The sequence below is a fragment of the Perognathus longimembris genome, chromosome 20, assembly GCF_023159225.1.
Source record: "Perognathus longimembris pacificus isolate PPM17 chromosome 20, ASM2315922v1, whole genome shotgun sequence".
NCBI lineage: Eukaryota > Metazoa > Chordata > Mammalia > Rodentia > Heteromyidae > Perognathus > Perognathus longimembris.
The window spans coordinates 15750658-15775742 of NC_063180.1; the positions used below are offsets into that span (position 1 = coordinate 15750658).

Here is a 25085-nt window from a genome sequence, read left to right on the forward strand (position 1 = left end):
AGGGCCTCATGTACACGAGGCAAGCACTCTACCACTAGGTCATATTCCCAGCCTCAATTGTATTTATATACACTAGCAAAATAACCTGAAATGAAACTAAGACAATTCCATCTACAACAGCATCAAAAAGAATAACATTGAGGAACTAAAAACTACAAAACACCATTAAAAATTTTTTAAAGCTGGGATCTGGTAGCTTACACCTGTAATCCTAGCTCCTCAAAAGACTGAGATCTGAGGATGACAGTTTGAAGCTAGTGCTAGTAGGAAAGCCCATGAGACTCTTAACCACCAAAAAGCCAGAGGCAGAGGTATAACTCAAGTGATAAAGTGCTAGACTTGAGCAAAAGAGCTGTGTTCAAGCTCATGACCAATAACAACAACAAAATAAATTAAAATTTAAAAAATTAAGGCTTTAATAGGTGGAAAAGCACACTATATCATAGATTGGAAGGTATAATGTTGGTATGATGAAGGCACTCTTCCTAAATAACTTTCAAAATAGAAATTGACACGCAAATCCCAAAATTCATATGGAAACCAAAGGACGCAAAATAGCAAAAATAATACTGAAAAGGAGAAACAAAATTGGAGAAGGAACACTTGCCTACTTCAAAACTTAGTAAGGTGTGCTGTGATGAAGACAGTGTAGTAGTAGCATAAGGACTGATATACTTATTAATGTAATAAATTAAGAGTCCAAAATCAAACCCACGGGGGGAGGGAACAGACATGATTTGCGAGAATGACAGGAGGCCTGACCCTGATGAAGAAGCACTGGATACTCAGGACACATGAAATTGTGACTCCTGTTATACAACCTTTTGAAGTTAGGAAAAAGTAAAATAGGGGCTAGAGGCTTGGTTTAGTTGGTAGAGTACCAGCCTACGAGCGAAAGCATCAGGTACCGAGTTTGAGTCTCAGTCTTGGACTGAAAACTAAAAAAGTAAAAATAAAGCAAATAAAATAGCTAGGTACTGGTGGCTTATACCTGTAATCCTAGCTACTCAGAAAGCTGAGATCTGAGGATCATGGTTCAAAGCCAGCCTGGGCAGGAAAGTCTTTGAGACTCTTATGTCCAATTAACCACCAGAAAACTGAAAGTAGAGCTGTGGCTCAAAGTGGCAGAGCACTAGACTAGAGCAAAAGAGCTCTAGGACAGCACCCAGGTCCTGAGTTCAAACACCCTGACCGACAAAACACTAATAATGTATTATTAGTATTATTATTTTTAAAAACAAACCAAAAAATCCAAAATATATGCCCATACATTTATGATCAATTGATTACTGATTGACTGATTGATCATGGGGCTTGAGCTCTCAAGGCTAATACTCTACCACTTGAGCCACAGTGCCACTTCCAGACTTTTCTGTTTATATGGCACTAAGGAATCAAACCCATACTGGAACTCTGGGTCCATTAAAAAGGAACTCCCTATTCCTCTTTCTCTCCACCTGTTGGTTACCACTCCTTTGTTTTATGTCCCTATGAATCTGTTTTAGGTACTTTGTATAAGTAGAATTATACAATGTTTGTAAAAATTCACATTTGACAAAGGTGTTGAAGGGCAGTTGTTTCAGCAAGCAGTGCAGAAACAATTGGTCAGCCACATGGAAATAGGATACAGTCAGAACTCTGCCTAACACCACATGCAAAAATTAACTCAAACTAGTGTACTGAGTAGGGTAGTACATGCCTGTAATCTCAGCACTTGGGAGGCTGAGACAGGAGCACTGTAATGTGGAGGCCAGCCTGAGATGAAGAGCAAGGTCCTGTCTCAAAACAAAAGAGCTGGTGGCTCACACCTGTCACCCTGGCTGTTTGGTAGGCTGAAGTCTGAGGATCAATTAACTACCAAAAAAAATGGAAGTAGAAATATGGCCCAAGAGGTAGTGTGCCAGCCTTTAGCAAAAAAAAAAAAAAAGCTAAGGGACAACACCCAGGCCCTGAGCCAACCCTTTACTTGGCACAAAAAGAGAAAGAAAGAGATAGAGAATATGCAGGCATCTCCCCATCTGATGCTTTCTCCAGGGCTGGGACAGAGCCCCTCCCCCCCAATGAAGATTTCCACAGATCCAATCTGTAACCAAATATTAACTTGAATTAACTATTAACCTGATAGGCAACCCAACAGTAACCACCACCAATTGGCATTTTGCCATGTATCATTGTTTTAATTATGTCCCTCTACTTCCTGGGTTTTAAAATTCACATCTTCAGATATTAATATTCCTGCATTAACAACCCCCCAAATCTAGCATTTCATATTTAACTGCTTATTTAAAGGGAATTAATTTGTAACCAATTGTCTTCAAATATGCAAAGTAGTTTCACTGAACACCAAAGATAAGAAATAGGCTTGTAATGAATAACTAGCTGACATAAAATATGGGCCCGGTCCCTCCCTCAGACAACCGGACCAAGCCGTCCTCAGCCTCTGTAGCATCCCCCAGAAGTCTGAGCACAGGCTGGGCACGGATGAGACTGCAGTTATCCCGGAAGGGCCCACCAGGACAAGGTAAGAGGTCAAGCTTGAACATCCATTACACTGCAAAGGTCACCCACGGTTTGTGGAGGAGGCGTGCCTCTGAGAAGCTAAGGACAAACTTGCAGGAATAAGGAGCTTCATGGGGCAGCGAGAGGAGACTGGAGAAGAGCAGTGGAGGACTAAAAAGCAGGGCATCTGCAAGATACATCTTGGTTAGGACACAGGCTATTATTATCCCCAGAAAACAGCTGGAGATGCTGGGCAGGCAGGTGAGTGTGGCATTGAGCTGCAGGGGTGGGGAAGAAGACAGAATTGAGGTGCTGGACATCTGGGTGAGTGGGAAGCTAGTGGTCAACCTGGACCCAGAGCCCAGAAATGTGGCTGTACAAGGAAGAGGTGGTTGAGGGGCACCTGCTGAACCCCCAAGTCAGCATCCACAGCCTGCAAGGTAGAGAACGCTGGTTGAAGGCTCCTGTCCCAGGAGACTAGCCATGAGAGTGGACACAATGAGATGTGAGAGGTGGGACAAGCCTGCCAGGGAGCAGAGAACAGGGACAGTACCATAAGCAACCAGGAGACCAGAGATCAGAGAGAGGGGTGTGGGGGTTCCCCCTTGGGAAGAGACCTGGGTTCATGCCACCACTAGGGGTGGTATGGTGTCCACCCAGCACTGGACACAGAGGGCATCTTCCAGCCCAGCCCAGTGAGTTTGTGGCCTGTGGAGCTCTGAGACCAGCCTCTGTCAGGACTGTACCACAGGCTGCAGATGGTGCAGCCAGGAGAGCTGGTGTGGGATTCAGGCAGTCCGTGGCACCCTGCAATGTCTGAGTGCTGACTGGATGGGGCTGAGGTTTACAGGGCATAGGCTCATTTGGAGCTCAGATAATGACTGTGGGGTCTTAGGACCCCCAACGGTCAGAAGCTGAGGGGGTCTGCCTATTGGAGAGGAAGGCGAGAGTTCTCAGCAGGGAATCCTCCCCGTGAGGGCAGGGGAGATGTCTCCATTTCTGTCCCCTGCCAGCAGTGATTAGGACCCTTGGGCGGTTTGGGGCTCCACCTGAATCTCCATGACACTTCACCGGGCATTCAGCCAGGGAGTCAGCCATGCTGGAGTCCACCTGGCCCGTAGCACCATGTCACACCCGGGGTTCAAGGTCACAGAGCCAGTGTGGTGACCACTGGAGTACCCCAGCCCAGGGCAAGACCCTTCCCATGAGGCAGGCCCAGCCTCAGAGAGCTGATGGTGACATCCACAGTGCCGCACAAGATTGGGGAGCAGAGTTCCTCGATGTGGACATCTGGCAGTATGTCCAGGGAACATGGGGACGCTGAGGAGAGACAAGGTTCCGCAGTGGTGAGCGCATCACCCCTAGGCGGCTCTGGGCAATCTCTGGAGAGGATGCCGGGATTTGGATGATACAAAGCAGCAAAGCCAATACCCGCTCCTCTACCCCCATAGCTGTTCTCATGGGGGAGGGGGGCTGATACATATTCATCAGCTCATAATCCTTCCTAATCACCCCTCCACCGCACACATGCACGGTCCCACAGCACGCGCTCATACATAATTATAAGGCGCATCCTCCATCACTGCCTTAGTCCACCAAAGACAACAGAGGACACGGCGACTGAGAGGACGTGTGGTGGGGGAGGGTGCGGGGGTCCAGAATGAGGACCAGGGCTGGGGTGGCCATCGCCATCATCCAACCTTGGCAACCTCAGGGAGCAGAGGCCTCCCCATGAGGACTCATCTACAGCACGAATAGCCCCTCCAGGCAGGTCCACAGACTCCCTACTTCCCCCAGAACCAGTCACCAGCCAGCCTGGGGAGTGGGGGGAGGCAGGCAGCACTCTCTGAGGGTTATGGGAGTGAGGGCCAACAAGAAGAATGAGCTACTGCTTGCAGGAGACATGGGAAGCTGCTGAGAGCTGGCCAGGGTAGGCAGGAGGTCAGGACTAAGGAGCAAATCTGTACAGTGCAGGGGATAAGGAACCCTGTGCTAGAGGCGCTGCTCCAGAAGGTACTAGTGGGTGAATTCAGGCAAAGTAGTTTTCTCAACATTTCCTCAAAACATTCATCTTCTGGGGCACATAATCCTAGCGACTTGGGAGGCAGAAATCAGTGGCTCAAGGACAGTACAGGCCATCAATGGAGGACAGTTCAAGAGACCTCATCTCACTCAATGGCTAAGCATAGTGTTGAGCATCCCAGCTATGGGGAAGCACAATGGCTGGGCCTGTCATCCCCAGTGATGAGGGAAGCACAGGTAAGAAGTTGGCAGCCCAGGTCAGCCTGGGAAAAAGTCAGATCCTACTTTGAAGATAAACAATGTGAAAAGGAGCTGGAGGCATGGCTCAGGTAGTAGAGCACTTGCCTCACAAGCAAAAAACTTGTTCAATCTCCAGTACCAGGAAAACAAAACACCCAATCAAGTCAATCTAGAAATCTATACATGATATGGTTGTGCAGACTGGGGGTAAAGATGAGGAGGGAGAGATGGCTGTGGGCTCCGGACTCACCTGCTGATGCCCTCGAAGGATGCCTCTCGGCAGACACTGCCACTGTCTGTGTTGACACCACGCTGGGGAGAGGGTGTGTGTGAGAACAGATGCAGGGTCCCCAGAGCCTGTCCAGGAGGGCCTGTCTCATCCAGCCAGGCTCAGGACAGTAAGAATGGGGAGCCCCACTCCAACCGGCCAACCCCTGCCCTCCTGTCTTGCCTGACAAAGGAGCCCCAGCACAACCTAATAAAACACACTGGGCCATCTCTGACCACAATCAGCCGACAAAGCCTCCCTTCTCTACCACCAAAACCTAGTTTCTTAAAACAGTGAGATAGCCTGGCTCATGCCTGTCATCCCAGCTACTCAGGAGGCTGAGATCTGAGGATCAGGTTCAAAGCCAGTCTAGGCAGCAAAGTCTGGGAAATTCCTATCTCCAATTAACAAGCAAAAAGCCGGAAGTGCCCGCTGTGGCCTAGGGACAGGACACAGTACTTCCTGCCTCAGAAAGGGTCAGCCATTTGGACTGAGTCTCTGTCCTTAGCTCCTTTCTTGTTCCTCCTCAATGCCCCTCTGGAATTCCTCCTCAGTGCTAAGCACTCTTGGCTCCCAGACACTTACCAAGGTGAGGAGGACAGAGGGGTTCTGTGACGTCAAGACACTGGCGATCTGAAAAGGCAGAAAGCAAACCCACTTTTGAGCAGCCACGAAGTACAAAAGAGTCAACAGGCTATCATTACTTATTAATGAGCACACATACGAGATGCCAGTCGCTCACGCCTATAATCCTAGCCACTCAGGAGGCTTAAATCTGAGGACGGGTTGGAAGCCAGCCCAAGCAAGAAAGTCCATGAGACTCTTATCTCCAATGAACCACCAAAAATCCAGAAGTGGAGTTATGGCTCAAGTGATAGAGTGCTAGCCTTGAGCAAAAAAGCTCAGGGATAGTGCCCAGATTCCAAGTTCAAGCCCCAGTACTGACACACACTGACCCACCCACGTGCATGCGCACACGTGCAGACACACACAAACAGATGACCCGGTTGAGCGGTTGGATCAGAAAGCATATACTGCCAGGCACTTGTGGTTCACGCCTATAATCCTAGCTACTCAGGAGGTTGTGATTTGAGGATTGTGGTTCACAGCCAGCCTGGGCAAAAAAAAGTCCATGAGGGGCTGGGAATATGGCCTAGTGGCAAGAGTACTTGCCTCGTATACATGAGGCCCTGGGTTCGATTCCTCAGCACCACATATACAGAAAACGGCCAGAAGTGGCGCTGTGGCTCAAGTGGCAGAGTGCTAGCCTTGAGCAAAAAAAAAGAAGCCAGGGACGGTGCTCAGGCCCTGAGTTCACAGCCTAGGACTGGCAAAAAAAAAAAAAAAAAGTCCATGAGACTCTTATCTCCAATGAACCACCAGAAAACCAGAAATAGAGCTGTGGCTCAAAGTGGTAAAGCACTAGCCTTGAGCAAAAGAGCTCAGGGACAGCACCCGGGCCCTAAGTTCAAGCCCCATGACTGATTAAAAAAAAAAAAAAAAAGGCCGGGAAGCAAGCAAGCAAACAAGCACGCATTTACTCCATTGGTGCTTGGAGAATGGCTAAGCCTCTGAGCCTGTGAACAGCCTGGGTGAGGCCCTTCCTCCCCCTCCCAGCTCCTCCTGGAGAAGGGGGAGGGTCAGGAAAACGAGCTGAGCTGTGAGTGTCAGGCCCTGAGTGTGTTGTTTCACTGATGTGAAGGGTCTGCATTCATCAATGCACAACGATCCCGTCAATTATGGCAGCAGAAGCAGCGCGAGCAGGCACTTGGGGATTGTATCTGCTATTGTCCTTGGGAGAGGGAACCGGATAACAAATGTGCGGGCTGATGCTTTTTCTCTCCACAATGACTCTCTGGACGTGCTGGTTAGGAATAACAAGAGAAAGCCGCTCTTGCCATGCTGCCTGGTGCACAGGCAGATCAAGGCCCAACTCAGTGGGCTGGCTGCGTGTCTGCCAGCCTGGCAGGACAATGTCATTTATTGATCCCATTGGCTTGAGTGGACCCTGGCTACCAACACAACTGCAAAGCCTTTCCTGGCCTGGTAGCCCCCAATCTGCCTTCTCCAGGGAGACGCATTAGTACACCCTGAACAATCTGAGTCACTGGCTTGAAATGAAGTCTGGCACACACAACTACAGTACAGTTCTGTCAAACCAGTGCCCCTGCCTTGTGGCAGGCCACGGCGAGCATCGATCTCCGGGGCAGTCCCTCCTCTCTGGCAGTCAAGATGGAGCACCATGGGCACAGAAATGGAAGGTACCCAGAGGTGCCTCATACACATCTGACGGCAAACCCATAGCTGACCAGGGCCTCTGAGAGGCTTAACAATGAAGGCCAAGGCCAAGGCCAAGCCCACAGTGACTGACAGATCTGTGTCCATCTGTGTGCAGGCCACATCCTTTGTTGTACCCCGGCGGCTGCAATCCTAGGCACTAGAGATGCCACCTGGGCCAGGAATGGCTTGCTCAGATCGGAGGTCTGAGATACGTGTCCTGCCTGCCCACTGATTAGAATAACCAGGGGTGCTGCTGAAGCGCTGATGGGAGGAGAGAAGATACCCAGCTACTTACCTCATCCACGTACTGGATGTCATCCACAGCATATTTCTCCTTGAAGTGTTCCTTAGAATGGATCCTCAAAGGAAAGCACAAGGAACCCAAGATCAGGGCATGGCAATGACTCAGTACAACCCCCTTTCTGCCCCCTGGACCCAGGCCACCAAGCCCCAGGCCCTCCTGTCAGGCTGGCCTAGCACCAAGCAGGTCTGCCCCAGTGTCGGGTCACACCAGACCTGCACCTGCCTCCTCCTTCCACCACTCCCCACCCAGGCCAGCCAACCAGTCATCCAGTGCCACTACACCCACAGAGCCGGAGATACCACGGGCAGCCAGTCAGTATGACCCACATGTTCAGGCACAAGTGAGCCCTCTTCCCCCAGGCTGTCAGGGAGTCCCTTTCAAGGAAACCTAACAAATTGACATGTCCATTGCAATATAACTCAATAAGGTAAGAGAAAAAAAATTCAAGTTTAGTCCATCCAACTTGGAAAGTCAGGTAGGGAAAAGATACAGTACAGTGGGAGTGGAGGCCTGGGCCTCTCAATGCCCCCCCCCCCCCTCCCAGGGGCAACGGGCCTTTACCCCTGCCCCAGGTGGGTAGGTAAGTCAGAGGGAAGGGCAGTGACCACATCAGGGGAGGCCATCACTGGCCAAGGCCAATGACACACCCAAACCATCCTGTGGTGTCCCAAGCGTACACCCCCTACCACCTCACCAGGGGAGTTGCTGCTGTCCTTTCCCACCCCCTGGGCTGCAGTGGCCTCCTGTCACCAGCAGGTGTGCCATCCAACAGAGGTCTTCAGACAACACACAAACGTTTTCTGTTTCCTGGGCCCTCGGGCATTTCGATGAGGAAGCACTGGGGAACCTCAGATGCAATGAGAGGGAGAGAGAATGACAGGGTTCTGTGGCCTACACTCCACTCTCAGACTCTGTGACATGAATGACAGCCCGGGAACTGGAATCCTACAGCTCTCTCTGGCCTCCACTCAAATGCTCCACACATTGACTCCAGAGGTACAGACCACAGGGCAGGGGGCTGGGGACCAGCAGCAACAGCTCAGAGCTGCACAGAGCCAACGAGGCCGGGAGGAAACCTAAATGGGGCCAAGGAACTCTGGTCTTACTACTACCCAAAATAGCTGTTATTTCTTTGTGGGGTTTTTGGTGCCAGTCCTGGGGTTCAAACTCAGCCCTGAACTTTTTTGTTCAAGGTTAACACTCTACCATTTGAACCACAGCTCCACTTCTGGCTTTTTTTGGTGCTTATTTGGAGATAAGAATTTCACAGACTTTCCTACCCAGGCTGGCTTCGAACCACAATCCTCAGAACTCAGCCTCGAGTCATATGAGAATTACAGGCATGAGCCAGCAGTGCCCAACAACCTCTCATTTCTTCTCTCTCGACCTTGCTAAGCAATCACTGGCCATCAAATTCCCAACATTAATTAAATTTGCACAATTCAGTCACTTCAGCTTCGGTATTTGAGACAGGACTCAAAAGTTAAATGGCCAAGGTCTGACACCTCCATTAGCACAGCCTCTAGCAGCTAGTCAGGAGCAGCTTGGATAGAAACTGCCACATGCCAGGACTCCTGAGGAAAGAGAGCTCAAAGACCCCTTGTTCGTGGGCAGTACTACCAAGTACTGAGTGGATCCTTAGGCTGCATAAAAGCACGATCTGGAAAAGCAAGAGGTGCCGCTGGCTCATGCCTGTAATCCTAGCTATTTGGGAGGCTGAGCTCTGAGAATCACAGTTTCAAGCCAGCCTGGGCAAGAAAGTCTGTGAGACTCTTTGTTTGGTTTTGGGGTTTTTTTTGCCAGTCCTGGGGTTTGGACTCAGGGCTTAAGCACTGTTCCTGAGCTCCTTTTGCTCAAGGCTAGCACTCTACCTCTTGAGCCACGGCGCCACTTCCGGCTTTTTCTGTGTATATGGTACTGAGGAATTGAACCCAAGGGCTTTGTGCATGTAAGGCAAGCACTCTACCGCTAAGCCATATTCCCAGCCTTGTGAGATTCTTATGTGCAATGAACCAGCCCCAGCCTTGAGCAAAAAAGCTTAAGCTGAGCACTGATAGTTCACATCGTAATCCTAAACAACTTAGAACGCTGAGAGCTGACTCTTAGCTCCAATGAACCAGCAGAAAATCCAAAGTAGAGCTGGGGCTCAAAATGGCAGAGCACTAGCTTCGAACAAAAGACCTTAGGGACAGTGCCCAGGCCCTGAGTTCAATTCCCATAACTGATCAAAGAAAAAAAGTACCAGTCCGAGAGAGATGGGTCAAGAAGGAAGCTCACCTACCTTAGCCCACCCAATGCAAGGGACAGCTGTGGCAAAAGTCCCCTCAATCCACGGGATCTCCATCCCCAGGATCTAAGCAGCCTGCGCTGCCAGCAGGAGGAGTTCCAGGCACCCGAAGGCAGGACCGATGCCTGCTCCTGTATAGTGAGCGCCAACACCCTGTGCTCCTTCCCCAGGTGGGAAGGAGACGTTAAATTAACGTCCTACGCTGCAGACATGACGGGGCCCTCTAGAAAATAAAATTTCAAAGAGCAAGGCTTGACAACTAGCTGACCACCTGCATACGGTTAATGAATAAGTAATAGGCCCAAATTACACCAGTCACCATCAATTTCCAGCGGCCTGAGCCTGCCTTCAGCTCCCAACAACACAGCTGCCTTTCATGCTGCTTGCGGGCAGCAGAACGTGGCAGGCTCTCGCAGCAGAGCGGAAGTCAGTAACCATTTCAAGATGTCATTAGGTTGTCAGGGAAAGAAGCAGTCCTCTCCAGAGCCACGCGGGCGCCTCCTGCCCGACCCTGGAGACCTCTCCTAGCGTGTGACCACATCAGTGCTGTCTCTACAGGGCTTGGCTGGAGACTGGCAGTTTCTAGGATGGGGGAGGGGACTCCCTGAGGTAGGCAGCTCAGGAAGAGCTGAAAGAACCCTGCCAGCCCTCTTTCAAGAAAGGCTGTACCCCTCACAGAAGCCTGCCCTTCCTGGTAATACTGGGGACCAGGATGAGGCCAGAGAGAGGCTGGGGAGCCCTGGGCTTCTTCATGATCCAAGGCATATTCTGGGAGGCAAATGTCATGCAAAACTACAGACAAAAGCCGGGCACCAGTGGCTCACACCTGTAATCCTAGCTACTCAGGAGGCTGAGATCTGAGGATCACAGTTCAAAGCCAGCCTGGGCAGGAAAGTCTGTGAGATTCTTATCTCCAATTAACCACCAGAAAATCAGAAGTGGCACTGCAGCTCAAGTGGTAGCGCACTAGCCTTGAGCTGAAGAGCTCAGGGACAGTGCCCAGGCCCAGAGTTCAAGCCCCATGACCCACAACAACAACAACAACAAAACTATACACACACACATCATATACATATCACATACCTGTCACATATACCCCATATGCCCACAGCTATGTACATCCCACCACACATGACCACCACACACACTGAAAGGAGGCAAGTGCTGAGGCTGGGGGCCCTCAGCCCTGGGACCATCTCTTTAACTATTCCTCCTGGACAGCCTGAGCACCAGAGGGGAGAGGGAGGGAGCCTCCCTATAAACCTAGGCCAGGCTCATTGTCTCTCATTCCAGTTTGGCCAGGAACTGAAGCAGAGGTCCTGAGAGGATCTTCAGGCATTGGTCCAAATCTGCTCCCTGCCCTCCCCACCCCAGGCTCAACACTGTCCAGAGCTCTGAATCACAGAGGCAATTTCCTGCCTTCTCTGAGGACCCCAGACGTCTCACAGTCAAGGCTGTCATCAGCTAAACCCAATTCTGATCGAACGTGATGGGGAAACACTCTCGTGTCAAAAAGGCTTCACACTTTTATGAGCAAAGACTCCAAACAAAAATGAATTGGAAGCTACTATCCACCTGCTCTAACACCCCCTCCCCCCTCCCAGCAGTGGCTGCTACCCTAACAGCAACACAGACGGTTCGTGCAGGAGGCGGCAGATCCTACAGGCGGGGGAGTTGTTTCCCCGGGTGACTCTGGATTGTAGTATCTGCCAGATGGATTTTCAAAAGCCATCAGATAGAGGCTCAGAAGGAAGCTGAGAAGCTGAAGGTCAAATGCTCAGTCTGGTGGGTTTTGATTGCAAAGGCCAGGTAATCCCAGAAGCCTCTCTCCTGATGCCCTATTGATTATGACAGCGTCTGGAAGCAGCTCCCACATCAGATCTAGCCACTCCCCAAACTCCAGCCCAGACAACCAGCCCCTTTGTCTGGTACTACCGGGCTGCAGTGAAGCCTCCTCTCCCAAAGATTCAGGTCCACGGGGATTCAGGAGAGGGCTACCCCAGAGCCCAGAAAGGAAAAGGCCTGCTGACTGCCATGTATCCTGGCTGTGGGACCAGAATTCCCCTTGGGACCAAGGCTGTCTGGTCAGGTCTGCCAGCGTGCACATGAGACCTTCCCACCAGGGAGACCAACTCAAGGTCACCCCAGGCTGTGTGTCTGCACAAAGTCTACAAAACAGGGGCAGACTAAAGGAGCACTTTAATGGCCTCTGTGGAAGCCAGCTGTGTCCAAGGTACAGAATATTATTACTGTATTATTGAAGAGTACACTCCAGAAAAACCAACTGCTAGCAGCTGTTCCCTGACCAGGCCTTGGGTTTTAAACCCTCACTCAAGCCAAGTGCCATTTGGTTCCTCAGATGTGGGAGGAGTGACATTCACTCAGGTTAGCCACTGGAATGGCGAAATCCCCAAGGCAGGGACAGGACCCTCCCCCTCATAGCCTCAGGTGACAGCCATCCTCACCGCTCAGAGAGGTGCTCCCATTGCTTGCCTGCACCAAGACCTCATAAGAAAAAGAAGGCAGCACAGGAGACACATCCAGATCCCCTCTACCTTCCAGACAGGTGGGGCCCCTGGTCAGACCTGACCTGAAGCCATAGTCTAGCATCACTGTCCCTCTCTGGACAGGCATGTGCTCTGACTGCTAAGCTGGCTTTCTGAGCAGTGGGACATCATAATGACCAGGAGGCAAGGCTGCCATGAGGCAGAAACAGCAGTCAGGTCAAAAGCACAGGTGCCATTCAGAGCCCCAGGCCACTTGGCACGGGGCTCCCAACCACTCTAGAGACCTTCCACTGATAGCGCTACCCTTGGAAACTCATCTTTGGAGAAAGGATTCTGGGAGAATTTTCTTATAAGACCAGTTCTTATTTTCTTCCAAGGTTTTGAGGTTACTAGGTATCAGGGTGTCCCCCAAAGAGTCACAAATTGAAGGCTGGATCCCCAATGCAACAGTGTTCAAAGGTGGCCCCTGAGTGGGGCCACCAGGAGCTCACACCTGTAATTCCAGTTACTCAGGAGGCTGAGACCTAAGGATTGGGGGGTCAATGGAGTACCAACCTTCCCCCACCCACAAAGGCCAGCTAGATGGATGTCCACAGACCACACTCCTTCCTGAGAGCCAAGATATTCCAGGAAAAGCAAAGCCCACCTCTCCTCTGCTGCCACTTTGCCTGAAGCTGGGGGTTGTTTAGGGTTTGGTTTTGTGGTGGTGGTGGTGTGTGTGTTAGAACTAGGGCTTGAACTCAGGACCTTGTGCTCTCCCTTTGTTTTTTCTACTCAAAGCTGACATGCTACCATTTGAGCCACAGTACCACTTCTGACTTTTTGCTGGTTAACTGGAGATAAGAGTCTCACAGACTATTGTGCCCATGATGGTTTTGAACTATGATCCTTGTCTCAGTCTCCTGAACAATTAGGACTACAGTGCTAACAATTAACCACTACCAGTGCTCGGCTGAAGCTGAGTCTTTACAACAAATCTAAAGGCCCAGGGACACGCCGGAGTCCTGCCAAGCAGCATGTGGCCAACAATATGTGGGCCTGGACCCCTACCCAAGATGGCAGAATTGCCACCACAGATGCTGTGGCGTCTACACCACTGGGTTTGTGGAGGGCGGGCAGAGCAGCAAGCAGAGGAGGTTTGGGCCCGCCCCGTGAGGCCCTAACCCTCCACAAAGACCCTCATCCTCCTCGCAGGTAACCTGTCACTCACAGCAGCCACAGATAGGCCAGCCTATCTGTTAATGAGTATTCTGGGGGTGCTGGGCAGAGAAGGCTGCAATTTACACATTAGCCTGAAATAATCACTCTCCAGGCAGAAATGACAGGCTAGAAGGCAGGTCCTCTGATCACCTCAAACCTCTTGAATAAGCGCAGCTTCGGCTCCATATTGTGAGTGAGCAGAAACAGCTCCCAGAGGCCCTGGGAGCTGGCAGGTGCCATGGGGGATGTGGAAGGCCCAGCTTCTGAGCCCACACAGTCACGGGGCACTGGGGAACCTCCACCTTACCTCACAGAGGAGTCATCTATGGCCAGAGGCAGGCAGTGAGGTGCCTCTGCAAGTTAGTGATGAGCCTCAGGAAGCCCCACCACCACCACTGCCCGCCCTGACGCCAATCAGATGTACCAACGGGCACCTTCAGGCCCTACACCATGCCCATTCAGGACATACAGGGAGGACTGCCCCACTGCAGCTAAAGTAATCCCACTACTCTATCCCTCCTGACCACCCCGCCCACCCTGCTGGTGACTGTTGGCAGCCTTGGTAATGATGGCACAGGAACTGCTCCTTACTTTCCCATCCAGGTGGCATAGCTGTCAGGGAGCCTGGGAACAAACAGAGTTGACTTCCCACTGTCCACATCAATCACACCGTAGCAGCCTGACTCGATGACGCCAAATGCCCAGTGAAAGAAGGACTCCTGTGGCAGCAACGGGGGGAGCCTTTGTTACCCAGTGACCAGGACAGAAACAGGCAGTGTGAGAGTAAAGACATCTTCTTTCCAGGTAAGTATTCAGACCTTTTTCCCTTGTAAACAGTGCCCCCACCCCACCCTCAGCTCTGTGCAGCCCACCTCTCTGCTGTGAGCTGCCCATCTAGCTACATCCTGGATCTCCCTCCCATCTGATGATGTGGGATGGGTACCTGTGCCAGGTACACGACAAGGTACCCCCAGGACACAGCAGCCAAGAGCACCAAGCTCCAGCACTATTCGGACACCAGGCCAGATGCCTTATGCCATCCAGGACTTCTTACTCCTCCTCCCATTCCCTGGGGCAGCTGATGACGTCAGTGTTCAGCAGCAAGAATCAAGCTAAAATGCGTCAGCAAGGTACAAAGTGGAGGAGGAGCTCTTCCGAGATGAGCCCAGAATAACGTCAGTCAGGAAGCCCACAGCTGAATTTAGGAGATCGGTTTTTAAGTGACAAACACACAAACCTCAAAAAGCATAAAGACTAGCCAGAAAAACAAATAAAACAAACAAAAAACCAAAAACTTAAGCCAGTGGCTCACGCTTAGTAATCCTAGTCACTCAGGAGACTATGATCTGAGGACCATGGTTTAAAGCCAGCCTGGGCTTTCGAAAGTCTGGCAGTCTCTTATCTCCAATTGGTCAGCAAAACTCAGAAGTGGAACTACATGGCTCAAGTGGTAGAGCATCAGCCTTAAGTGGAAAAAGCCAAAGGGCGGTACTCAAGCCCTGAGCTCAAGCCCCAGTACTGGCACAAAAACAAACAAACAAAACAGGTTGGGAATATGGCCTAGTGGCAAGAGTGCTTGCCTCGTATACATGAAGCCCTGGGTTCAATTCCCCAGCACCACATATACAGAAAACGGCCAGAAGTGGCGCTGTGGTTCAAGTGGCAGAGTGCTAGCCTTGAGCTAAAAGAAGCCAGGGACAGTGCTCAGGCCCTGAGTCCAAGCACCAGGACTGGCAAAAACAAACAAACAAAACAAAAAACTGTTGCCTGCCAGATTATAGGCACGAGGCTCCTAAGGACACGGGCATCTGACAGCAATGTCTTCTCAGCCAAGAACTGGGCTGCTCCTGGCACAGGATCCCAGCTCACCTGTGCCCGGCAGAGGCAGATGGGGTCCAGCAAGGGGGGCAGCCCTTGCCTCCTCTTCTCTCTGCTAGACCCCTCCTCCCGCTCCACATCCCCGCCCACCCCCATCCCCAGCTGAAGTGGATGCTGAAGGGCCATGGCTTTAGGCTCTGCCCACCCCTAAGGAAGGTTCTGGAGCTCTGGACCAGGCAGCAGGGACAAAAAAAGAGAACTAAGTATAGGATCAAAAGATGGGGTCCTAATCCCGCTTCTGCCTCGTGGCAAGTCATTTCCTATAGCGGGCCTCAGTTTTGTCATCTGTCAGTTTCCTCCCTAGCTTCCCAGGGGTCAAGGGCTGCTGACAATTCTCAGCCAAGGTCACCTCATCCAGTCTGCACACCACAAAGGTGGTGAAGCACTTCCTAGAGGAGGACATGGGCTCAGAGAGAGCCACAGGCGCAAGACAGAGGCTAGAACTCCAACCCCAGCTGGTGCCACACACCTCCTCTCAGTCCTCCTTCCTGTATTCACTGGCCTATGGCCTACGCCACAACCTATGCATACCACCGTCCTATAGCTCTGAATTCATGCTGGCTTTCCGGGCCCAGCCCAAAGGCTACCTCCTCCATAAAGCCTTGCCAGCTTACGCCCCATTACCCTTCTAGATCTCAATAGCTCTGCCAGCAGCCAAGGCCGAGAAGGTATTGACCACCCCCTGCCCTCAGTGTGGACTTCCTATCTGCCACACTACCTTCAGGGGGCCTCCCCGGAGTCCAAGAGACAGTCCCTGACCCCCACAGCCAGACCCGAGGACAGAAGGAGGCAGGCAGAGCCTCACCTGGCGGAAGACGATGGAGGTATCTGTACAGTAGCGCTGCATCTCCTCGCCACCCTGCAGCAGCACAGCCGAGCCGGCCTGCACGGCCGTATTCTTCCGCAGACGCTCGCACAGGCGCTGCCTGTTCAGCGCAAAGAGCGCCAATGGTACCTTCAGGGTCTCGTTCCCCAGGGAAAAGGAAGGGCTATGAAGACAAAAGAACAATGTCATCATACAGACCAATTAACACTACCACAACCCCAACTCTGGCTCTGCCAGGAGGGCCTTGGACATGGTTGGCACATCGCCCCTCAATTACACTATCTTTCTGTCACCCCTGAGGGACAGGAAGGTATACTGGACACCATGAATCACAAACCTAGATGTGCTTTCTAGGTGGGTGTCTCATGCTGGCAGCCTGCCTAACATACAGCAAGCACTTAATAAATATCTTCTGGGTGTGACACCCTTACAGGACATGTAAAGCCGCACTTCCAGAAGTGCCCATCAGAAGGTGCTATGTCAGCCCTATGGGACAGGAAGCAGACCCACAGGCCCTCTAGCCAGGAAGGGCCACACACCCACAGGCAACAGCCTGCTGTCCCTCCCTGCCACATGTGTTTCCTGGAAGGCTGGGCAAGCAGTCAGATGATCAAGTGGGACAGACCAGCCTGTCAGCCATGTTCAGCCAGGAGGACTGCAAGGGCTCATCTTGGTGACACTTTGTGGACCTGACTGCAACGCGTGCGCGCGCACACACACACACACACACACACACACACACACACACACACACACACACCGGGCCCTGCCTCCAACACCCAAGCCCAAGGGATTCTATTCCTTCTAAGCAGCAACAGAGAAAGCCATGGGCCAGGCTTACATCTGTCATCTTGGCTACTCAGGAGGCTGAGACCTGAAGATCAAGGTTCAAAGCTAGCCCTGGGCAGAAAAGTCCAATCACTCACTAAACAACAAAGAAAAGGGTGGGGGGGGGAACTGGGGGAGAGGGAAGCTGGAAGTGGAGCTGTGACTCAAGTGGTAAAGTGCCAACCTGGAAGGAAAAAGCTAAGGGACAGTGCCCAAGCCCTGAATTCAAGCCCCAGGACTGGTATGTGCATACACACATGCACGCATGTACACATGTATGCACACATGTATACATGCACACACACACGATTCATACTTGTCTCATTGGCGTGATTAGGTATCACAGGACCAGAATGGTGACCATGCAAACGGGTTGTTATAGTTTGGCTTTCTGAACAGACCCTCCTGCCACGTGGCCCCTCTTCCACACAAAGTGTTTGTCTACGTGTGCCACTGCCACATGATGCCATCCACAATAGCAAGCTATGAGATAGCATGGAAGATTTGCACTGATATTCATGGGATCTATGGCATGAAATGGAATAAGACCCCTGAACTGTATACAGTATGAAGCCACTCTGGCTTCCCCAACTTTGGCCTCCAGCCTAGGATTAAGCTTAGCATAGATGCTCCAGCTACCAAACCATGCACTAAGGCCAGACAGTTCGTCCTGGCTAGAAAGGACCTCAAGGCACCTGGCCAGCAGTCCTCATTCCCATCTCCCTCTCTTCTTAGGAGGCTCATAAGTTCAAGCACACACCAGGAGCAAGGACTAGGCCTAGAGAAAAGCCCAGGCAGGCAAGGAGATACTCAGGTTGTCAACCTGGCTCCAGGAGACTCATCCCACCCCCTACCCCTCAGGGCCAGCATGAGGCCTTTGCTCAGGGACACAAGGTTCACTTTTGGGTGGGACCAAGAACAAGGCTCCTTTCAGACACTTTCACTCCAGAATGCTGACTTCAGCACTGCAGATGGACCACACCCAGGGCAGCTCATCCACTGTTCCCTGCTGGCTCTGCAACTCCCAGAGCACCACTTAGGTAATGAGTGGGAGAAGGAGCTGGTGGCTCAGGCCGGTAATCCTCTCTACTCTGAAGGCTGAGATCTGAGGATCACCAGCCCAAGAAGGAAAGTCCATGAGACGCTCATCTCTAATTAACTACCAAAAAGCTGGAAGTGGAGCTGTGGCTCAAGTGGTAGAAGGCCAGCCCTGAACAAAAACAATACTAAGGGATAACACCCAGGCCCTGAGTTCAAGTCTCAGTACTGGCACAAAGATAAAAGCCCCTAGAGTTTTTAAAGGGCAACCTCACACTTGCCTATGGTGGCTAGGAAACCCTGACCAACTAACTCTGAAAGCTCCCCATACTGTCAGGCCTCCAACAGTGGCCAAGATCTGTGTTTTACCCCCTCACCCATTCTGTGATGACACAGACAATCAGCACTACCTCAAGAACCCTCCTTCCAGCATCCAGCCAGTTCCCAGCCTGGCTCCTCTGTACTGATAGGAAAGTGGCAGGCCTAGAGGGCAGGCTGAAGCCGGGAACACTGAAGCCCAAATACAGTATCTCCAGTTCCCTAAGACTACCAGGCCAGACCAGATAGAGCCAACAGACCCATAGGCAGAAATCAGCTCGCATCTATAGCTCTCTGCTCTCTTAGACAGGGTCACAGGCAGGGTTCATAACTCTGATTCTACTGGGACTCAATCTACACAGTTGTCTATCTGAATGAAGTGTGGCTCACTGCTTAAGGTTGGTACTAAAGGTCATCAAGCACAAAGATCAGCCTGTACTTAACTGACCTCAGCGTACATGCCCCTCCTTGGCACATGCCAAGACAGACTTGAGACCTTTGTGTCCACCTGCTCCAATGGTCTAAGGGTAGGCCCGGTGCTATTCTTGGAACACAGTAGGTGCTCACTAGAGGTTTGACTTGTACATCTGAAGCTCTCTCAGCCTTGAGGACCGATTGAGAACTTTGCTGCCATTCTCCTCACCTCTGAAAATGATTCATTTCTCCACCTCCAGTTTCCCTTTATTGATCCTGCTTCCCAAACTGGCATCTGGAATGCTGTCTCTGGCAACCATGACCTTCCTAGCACCCTACACCACCAGGCCCACACCTTCTCCCACTGATCTGACAGGGCAGGGGAGCAAGCTTTTTCAGATGTAGATTCCAGCCAGGTCCACATTTGTAGCCCACATCTGTAATCCAATGGCCCACAGCTGCAATCCAAGCATTTTGGAAGTTGAGGCAGGAGGAGCTATAGTTGCAAGCCTCCCAGCCTCTCAGGAAAGTCCACAGAGGCCACCCAGAGCATCATACACTCTAACCCAGAGATGTACCTCACTCTTCTCTGTCCCCAGAACCCTCTGAACTGTCATCATAACCCAGAACTGACACAAAAATAAATTTAAAAAATAAAAACAGCTCAACCTCGGCTCAGATTTCCCTTCTTCTGTGACATTCTCCCAACATGTCCGTATCTGTCCTCACTTCTTCCTGCCCACTAGCACCATTTCATTCTGTAGAAGTGTGAGGCACCTACTGTACGGAAAACTCTTGAGCTCTGAGAACCTGAGTCAGGCCCTGCTTTTCTTCCTAAGAAGGCAACAAGTTGAAATGCAAGCACTCGAGTTTACCAGGTGGTAAAGAGCTGTGAAAACGGCCATGAGGGAAGGCTGCCCTGAAGAGATGACACTGAGGCCCTAAGTGGGGAAAGTGGGGGGGGGGGGGGGGGCCACGCCCAACTCAAACCCCGTTCCCCTCCTGGAAGAACGTGCCCGGGAACTAGTCAAACCAAACAGCTTGGCCGCCAGAGGGGCGCAGCAGAGAGCGCCCATTGAGCGGGAAGGCCACAGAGGCGCGGCCACGGCCTCGGCAGCCCCCGGGATCTGCGGGCCACGGGGACGGTGCGGAGGAGCGCCGGGCGCTGGCCCAGGCCTGGAGCACGGCTCGCTGCCCCGCGTTCAGATTCAGGGCTCGCGGCGAGCGGCCTGGAGCTTCCACCCACGTGACCAGCCCAGATCACCGACCGACTCTTCTCGCGGCCGGCGTGCGGGAGCGAGGGAGAGGAACAGGCACTCACCGCGCGGAGGACGCCATATTCACTCAGCACCCGAGTCACGTGAAGTGCCGCGTCAGCTGAACCCGGCAGGGTCTTCTTGCGGCGCGGGGGGGCGGGGCAGGGGCGGGGACAGTGCAGGGGGCGGGGACTGGCCTGTGTCTGGCGGGGGCGAGGCCATGTTCCTTGCGGGGGCGGGGCCTGCGGTGGGCGGGGCCTACCTCAAGACGGAAGCGTGGCCTGGTCTGCACTTGGGGCGGGGCCTGGCTCGGAGGGCGGGGCCGTGGTCAAGTCATGGGCGGGGCACAGACGAGGTGGCTGAAGACCTGTCTCTGTGGACTTAGCTACCTATGGAGAGAGCACGCTGCCTTAAGACCATTTTACGAACGGGGAAACTGAGGCCTAGAGGTCCAGGTGGTTCTGTCATTGAGAACTTGGCCAACACTCTGCCCCTTAAGCAATGGCTGCTTAGAAGGAGGAGACTCAATTCAGAAGGGCACCCGTGGCTCACACCTGTAATCCCAGGTACTCAGGTGGCTGAGAACTGAGAATGGCAGTTCGAAGCCAGCCCAGGCAGGAAAGTCTGTGAGACTCACTGGGGCTGGAATTCAGGGCCTAAACACTGTCCCTGGCTTCTCTTTTTGCTCAAGACTAGCACTCTACCACTTGAGCCACAGCGCCACTTCCAGCTTTTCCTGTTTATGTGGTGCTGAGGAATCTAACCCAGGGCTTCTTGCGTGCAAGGCAAGCACTCTACTGCTAAGCCATATTCCCAGGCCCGACTAACTGCTTTTTGATGATTAATTGGAGATAAGGTTCAGAACTTCCTGTCCAGGCTGGCTTTGAACTGAGATCCTCAGACTTGGCATCCTGGGTGAGTAGGATTACAGGTATGAGCTACCAGTGGACTGGCTCTAGGGGGCATTAAAATAACAACAATAATAATAATAATTTGACTTTGTGGAAGGAAAACCTGCCCCCAGCTAATCACAGCACTACTACTTATTTTGACGTGAAATATGTCAAAATTAAGCCAACTGCCAGCTGTGAGTGCTTATTAATATGTAAAAGATGTAGTTGTCTTCAATATTTACAAAATAATAGGGGGAGAGCTCGCACACACTGAATGGAACAACCTTGTCCATGGGCAGTGAGTAATATTGAAGGGCCTGCCAATAGTTTCATATGCCTGCTTCCCCCTCAGGCCCTCCCCATCAGAAACTCAGCAGGAATGTCCCTCCCCTTCCCTTCTTCTGCCTATCAGAGATGCTGGCAAAGATCTGGGAGAAGCCTCCTGCTCAGGGTGTGGGAGAAGATTACGTAGTTACTCATGCAGGGCAGACCCGGACGCTGCTGGGAGCCAGGAGGCAATTGGGAGAAGATTGATTTTACAGAGTTGGAGTGGGAGTGTGTAAATCAGCTCAGGGGAAAAAAAAAATGCCAGGCGGCAAACTCACGCTTCCTCTATACTATGACATTGCTTCCTCTGAGGCAGCGCAGGGCCTTGGTGAAGCAGTCTGCCCTTGGGATGGCTTACAGGTAACTGGGAGATGGGCTGTGCTGGGTCAGCCCAGGAACCAGAGCATCAACTGTCTCCAGAAGGACCCCTCCCCCAGCCAGACACCTGAGGAAGGAGTGTCATCCTAGGCAGACTCCTTTGTCATGGTGACAACTGGGTTGGCAGTGTCACCTGTCCTTGCTCCTCCTTCCCATCTCTCTTCCACACTTTCTTCCACCTCTCTGGACCCTGGTGACTGCTGGCTATCTGGAAGTAGCCCCGCCCTGCTTTGACTCATGAATCACCTTTGGAGCCATGGGGAGAAGAGCTAGGGAGGACATAAGCCCATCTCTTGGCAGTTGCTCATCAAGGACTCTGTTCTGCTGAGGGTTCTATGGGGCCATATTGAAGTGGCCTGGATGCCGGCTCTGCCCCCTGGACATGAGCTTTGTGCCCCATGGTGCCACCGAGTGACTCAGTATGGCATGAGTTCTCGAAGCCCAGCGCCTGTGGTAGAGGATCTTAGGACAGAAGAGAAAGAGAAGACTTTAGAGCCCTTGGTGGCTCACACCTGCAATCCTAGCTACTCAGAGGGCTAAGATCTGAGGGTCACAGTTCAAAGCCAGCCCAGGTAGGAAAATCCATGAGACTCTTATCTCCAGTTAACCACCAAAAAGCTGGAAAGAGAGCTATGGCTCAAGTGGTAGAGCACCAGCCTTGAGAGGAAAAACTAAGGGACAGCATCCAGCTCCTGCATTCAAGCCCTGATACTGGCACAGGCGTGCACAAGCGCGCATGCACGCGCGCACACACACACACACACACACACACAGTGGCTGTGACAGCTATAATTTTCCCAGTTCCAAGGCCAGTCTCTAGGGCTATATGGCAAAGGAATCCCACATCCTGTCTGGCTCCTCATCCCCTCCTCCTGCAGCCCAGCCCACCTGGGCATCCATCTTCCTGCAGAAAAGAGGCAGACATCAGCCAAGGGCCTTCCTTGAAAAGCTCCCTGTCATTACCTCAGATGAAGGGGTCCCTGTTGTGTGCTTCAGCAGAGTCTGCGAGGCATTCAAGATGAGGAAGCGTCAAAGAAAACTCTATGTGGGGGGGCGGGGGCGGGGAATGCGTGCATGCGCACACACATACCAGTACTAAGACTTGAACTCAGGGCCTGGATGCTGTCCCTTAGCTTTCTCACTCAAGGCTAGTGCCCTAACACCTGACCCACACCACTTTCAGCTGTTTGCTGGTTCGTTGGAAGTAAGAGTCTCATGGTCATTCCTGCCCAGGCTGGCTTTGAACCGTGATCCTGAGATCTCAATCTCCTGAGTAGCTAGGATGACAGTATGAGCCACCAGCACCCAGCCAACAAGCTCTTTTTGTGTGTGAAAATGGAGAATATGGTGTTTTTCACTGCTTGAAAGACCGTTTTTCTCATCTTGAAATCACAAACTGCTTTCTTCCAGGGAGACTTATAAATACATCCAATTATCGACATTCGATCTAGGAAATAAAGTTCTGAAATTGTTTTCTTCCAAGCACCTGGCTTGGGCTGCCCAGGTTACACAGGTGATAATTACTTTTATTTCTACAAGCTATACCCATGTGGAGTGGCTGGCAGCCCTACCTTTTATTGCTTTATCTTTATTATATTGCCCATGTTGTGCTGGGCTATTCATTGGTATAACTTTATTATGCCCATTTCAAGATGTTGATAAAAATGAAGGAACCTGACACTGGTGGCTCATGTCTGTAGTCCTAGCTTCTCAGAAAGTTGGGATCTGAGGATTGGGATTTGAAATCAGCCCAAGCAAGAAAGTCCATGAGACTCTTCATTGAACCATTAGGAAAAGAAGAAGAGGAAGAAGAAGAAGCCAGAAGTGAAAGTGTGACTCAAGTGGTAGAGCACCAGCCTCGAGTGTAAAGCTGAGGAGCAGTACCCAGGCCCTGAGTTCAAGCCCCTGAACCAGCAAAAACAATTTTAAAAACAACAACAAAAACTAAAGGGTCGAGATTCTGTCCATACTGCCTAGTGCTAAAAAGGCTTGTCCTTTCTTCACCCCTGGCCTCAACCCCTTTTATGTTCCAAATCCTGGGACCAGAACCAACACTCTGGGTTCTGACATTCACGAAATTAGGAGAAGACAGTGCAAAGAAAAGGCCAAAGACATCACTAGCTCAGTGACCTGCCTGCCAAGAACCTACCTGTGTCCCTGGTTTCCAGAGCTCTGATGCCGGTGGCAGACCCAGGTCTCTGGGGAGCAGCTAAGGAAGCTGTCCATTGTCTATTCTGTGATGTTGATGTGCCCAGGGCTGCTCCTTCCAGAGCAGGCACTGGGTACTACTACCTTTCCTGCTTTGTTAGGGCCCCTGGGGGCCATTTAGAGGATGTGAGGGAGAGATGGTAGAGGTCGTTATTGTCCCTTTCTCTTGGAAGGTTCAGACCTGGGAAGGCACGGCCCCTGCCAAGGGTCTACTCAGCCAAAAGAGATTCATACTGGCTGTGGCAGAACCCCCTTCCTTTGTCCCACTCCCCTCCTGCAGCCTCAGCTCTGAGACTGGAGACAGCGACCCACAGCACCTCCTGCAGGCCACCATTGGTACTGCATGTCCATATCTGAACCCAGCATCCCGGGCATGGTGGTATCATACCACTAGGACAGCCTCTGAGGTGACACCAGGCCAGATGTCACTGGAACACTCGGGGCAGGGCATGAGGCCCAGCCGAGGCCGGGTATCTCTGGCTGTCTAGAGGCAGAGGCTGAAACAGGAGGGGGCTCTACATCCCAGTCTATCAACTCAGGTCTCACTGCCTTCCCTTAGCCTTTTCTACCTCCCTTGAGGACCTTTTGCTTGGACCTGGCTCTCTAGTCTTTTTCACACTGGTTCTTTTGGCTCTCATTTCCAAACTTTAAATCCCCCGTACCTTTTGAAGGGCCTTTCAAGCATCAGTCTTCATACCGATTCCTAGCCCTGTTGTGGTTCCCACCCCCACCCCAACCCCCTCAGACCTTCTTTCTATCTGTCTTTCTCTTTCTCTCTCTTCAATCTCTCTCTCAACCTCTCTCCCCCTCCTTCTCAATCTCTTTTTCTCCCTGAACCTTTCTTGCTCATTCTCTCTCTCTCACTTTCTCCCTCTTAATCTCTCCCTCTCAACCTCTCTCTCTCTCTCTTTCTCTCTCTCTGGACATTCTGCTCCTCTTCTCTCCCTCACTCTTCGGAGATGCTACCTACACAACATTCTAGGCCAAGCAGACTTCATCTGGGACTTCCCTCAGCCCCCACCCCCTGCCACTGCCCCCAGCTATGGAGGGCAAGGCCTTTTCTGATCCAAGCAATGACACATCTCCCCAACACTACTGGACACTAAAGCCTGGT

At 51.8% G+C, this 25085-nt stretch overlaps 1 protein-coding gene across 1 annotated transcript in view; it reads right to left on the reverse strand.

Moving 5' to 3' along the window:
• Window positions 1-20318, reverse strand: part of Pepd (peptidase D) — an 86637-nt gene extending 66319 nt beyond the window's left edge. Inside the window, exons 1-6 of the mRNA XM_048330088.1 lie at window positions 20231-20318; window positions 16291-16474; window positions 14199-14326; window positions 7605-7668; window positions 5615-5662; window positions 5012-5073 (exon numbers count right to left, since the gene is read on the reverse strand). Of these exons, the coding sequence (XP_048186045.1) occupies window positions 5012-5073; window positions 5615-5662; window positions 7605-7668; window positions 14199-14326; window positions 16291-16474; window positions 20231-20247 (503 nt within the window). The 5' untranslated portion in view covers window positions 20248-20318. The remainder of the gene's footprint in view (window positions 1-5011; window positions 5074-5614; window positions 5663-7604; window positions 7669-14198; window positions 14327-16290; window positions 16475-20230) is intronic.
• Between the last annotated feature and the right edge of the window lie 4767 nt (window positions 20319-25085).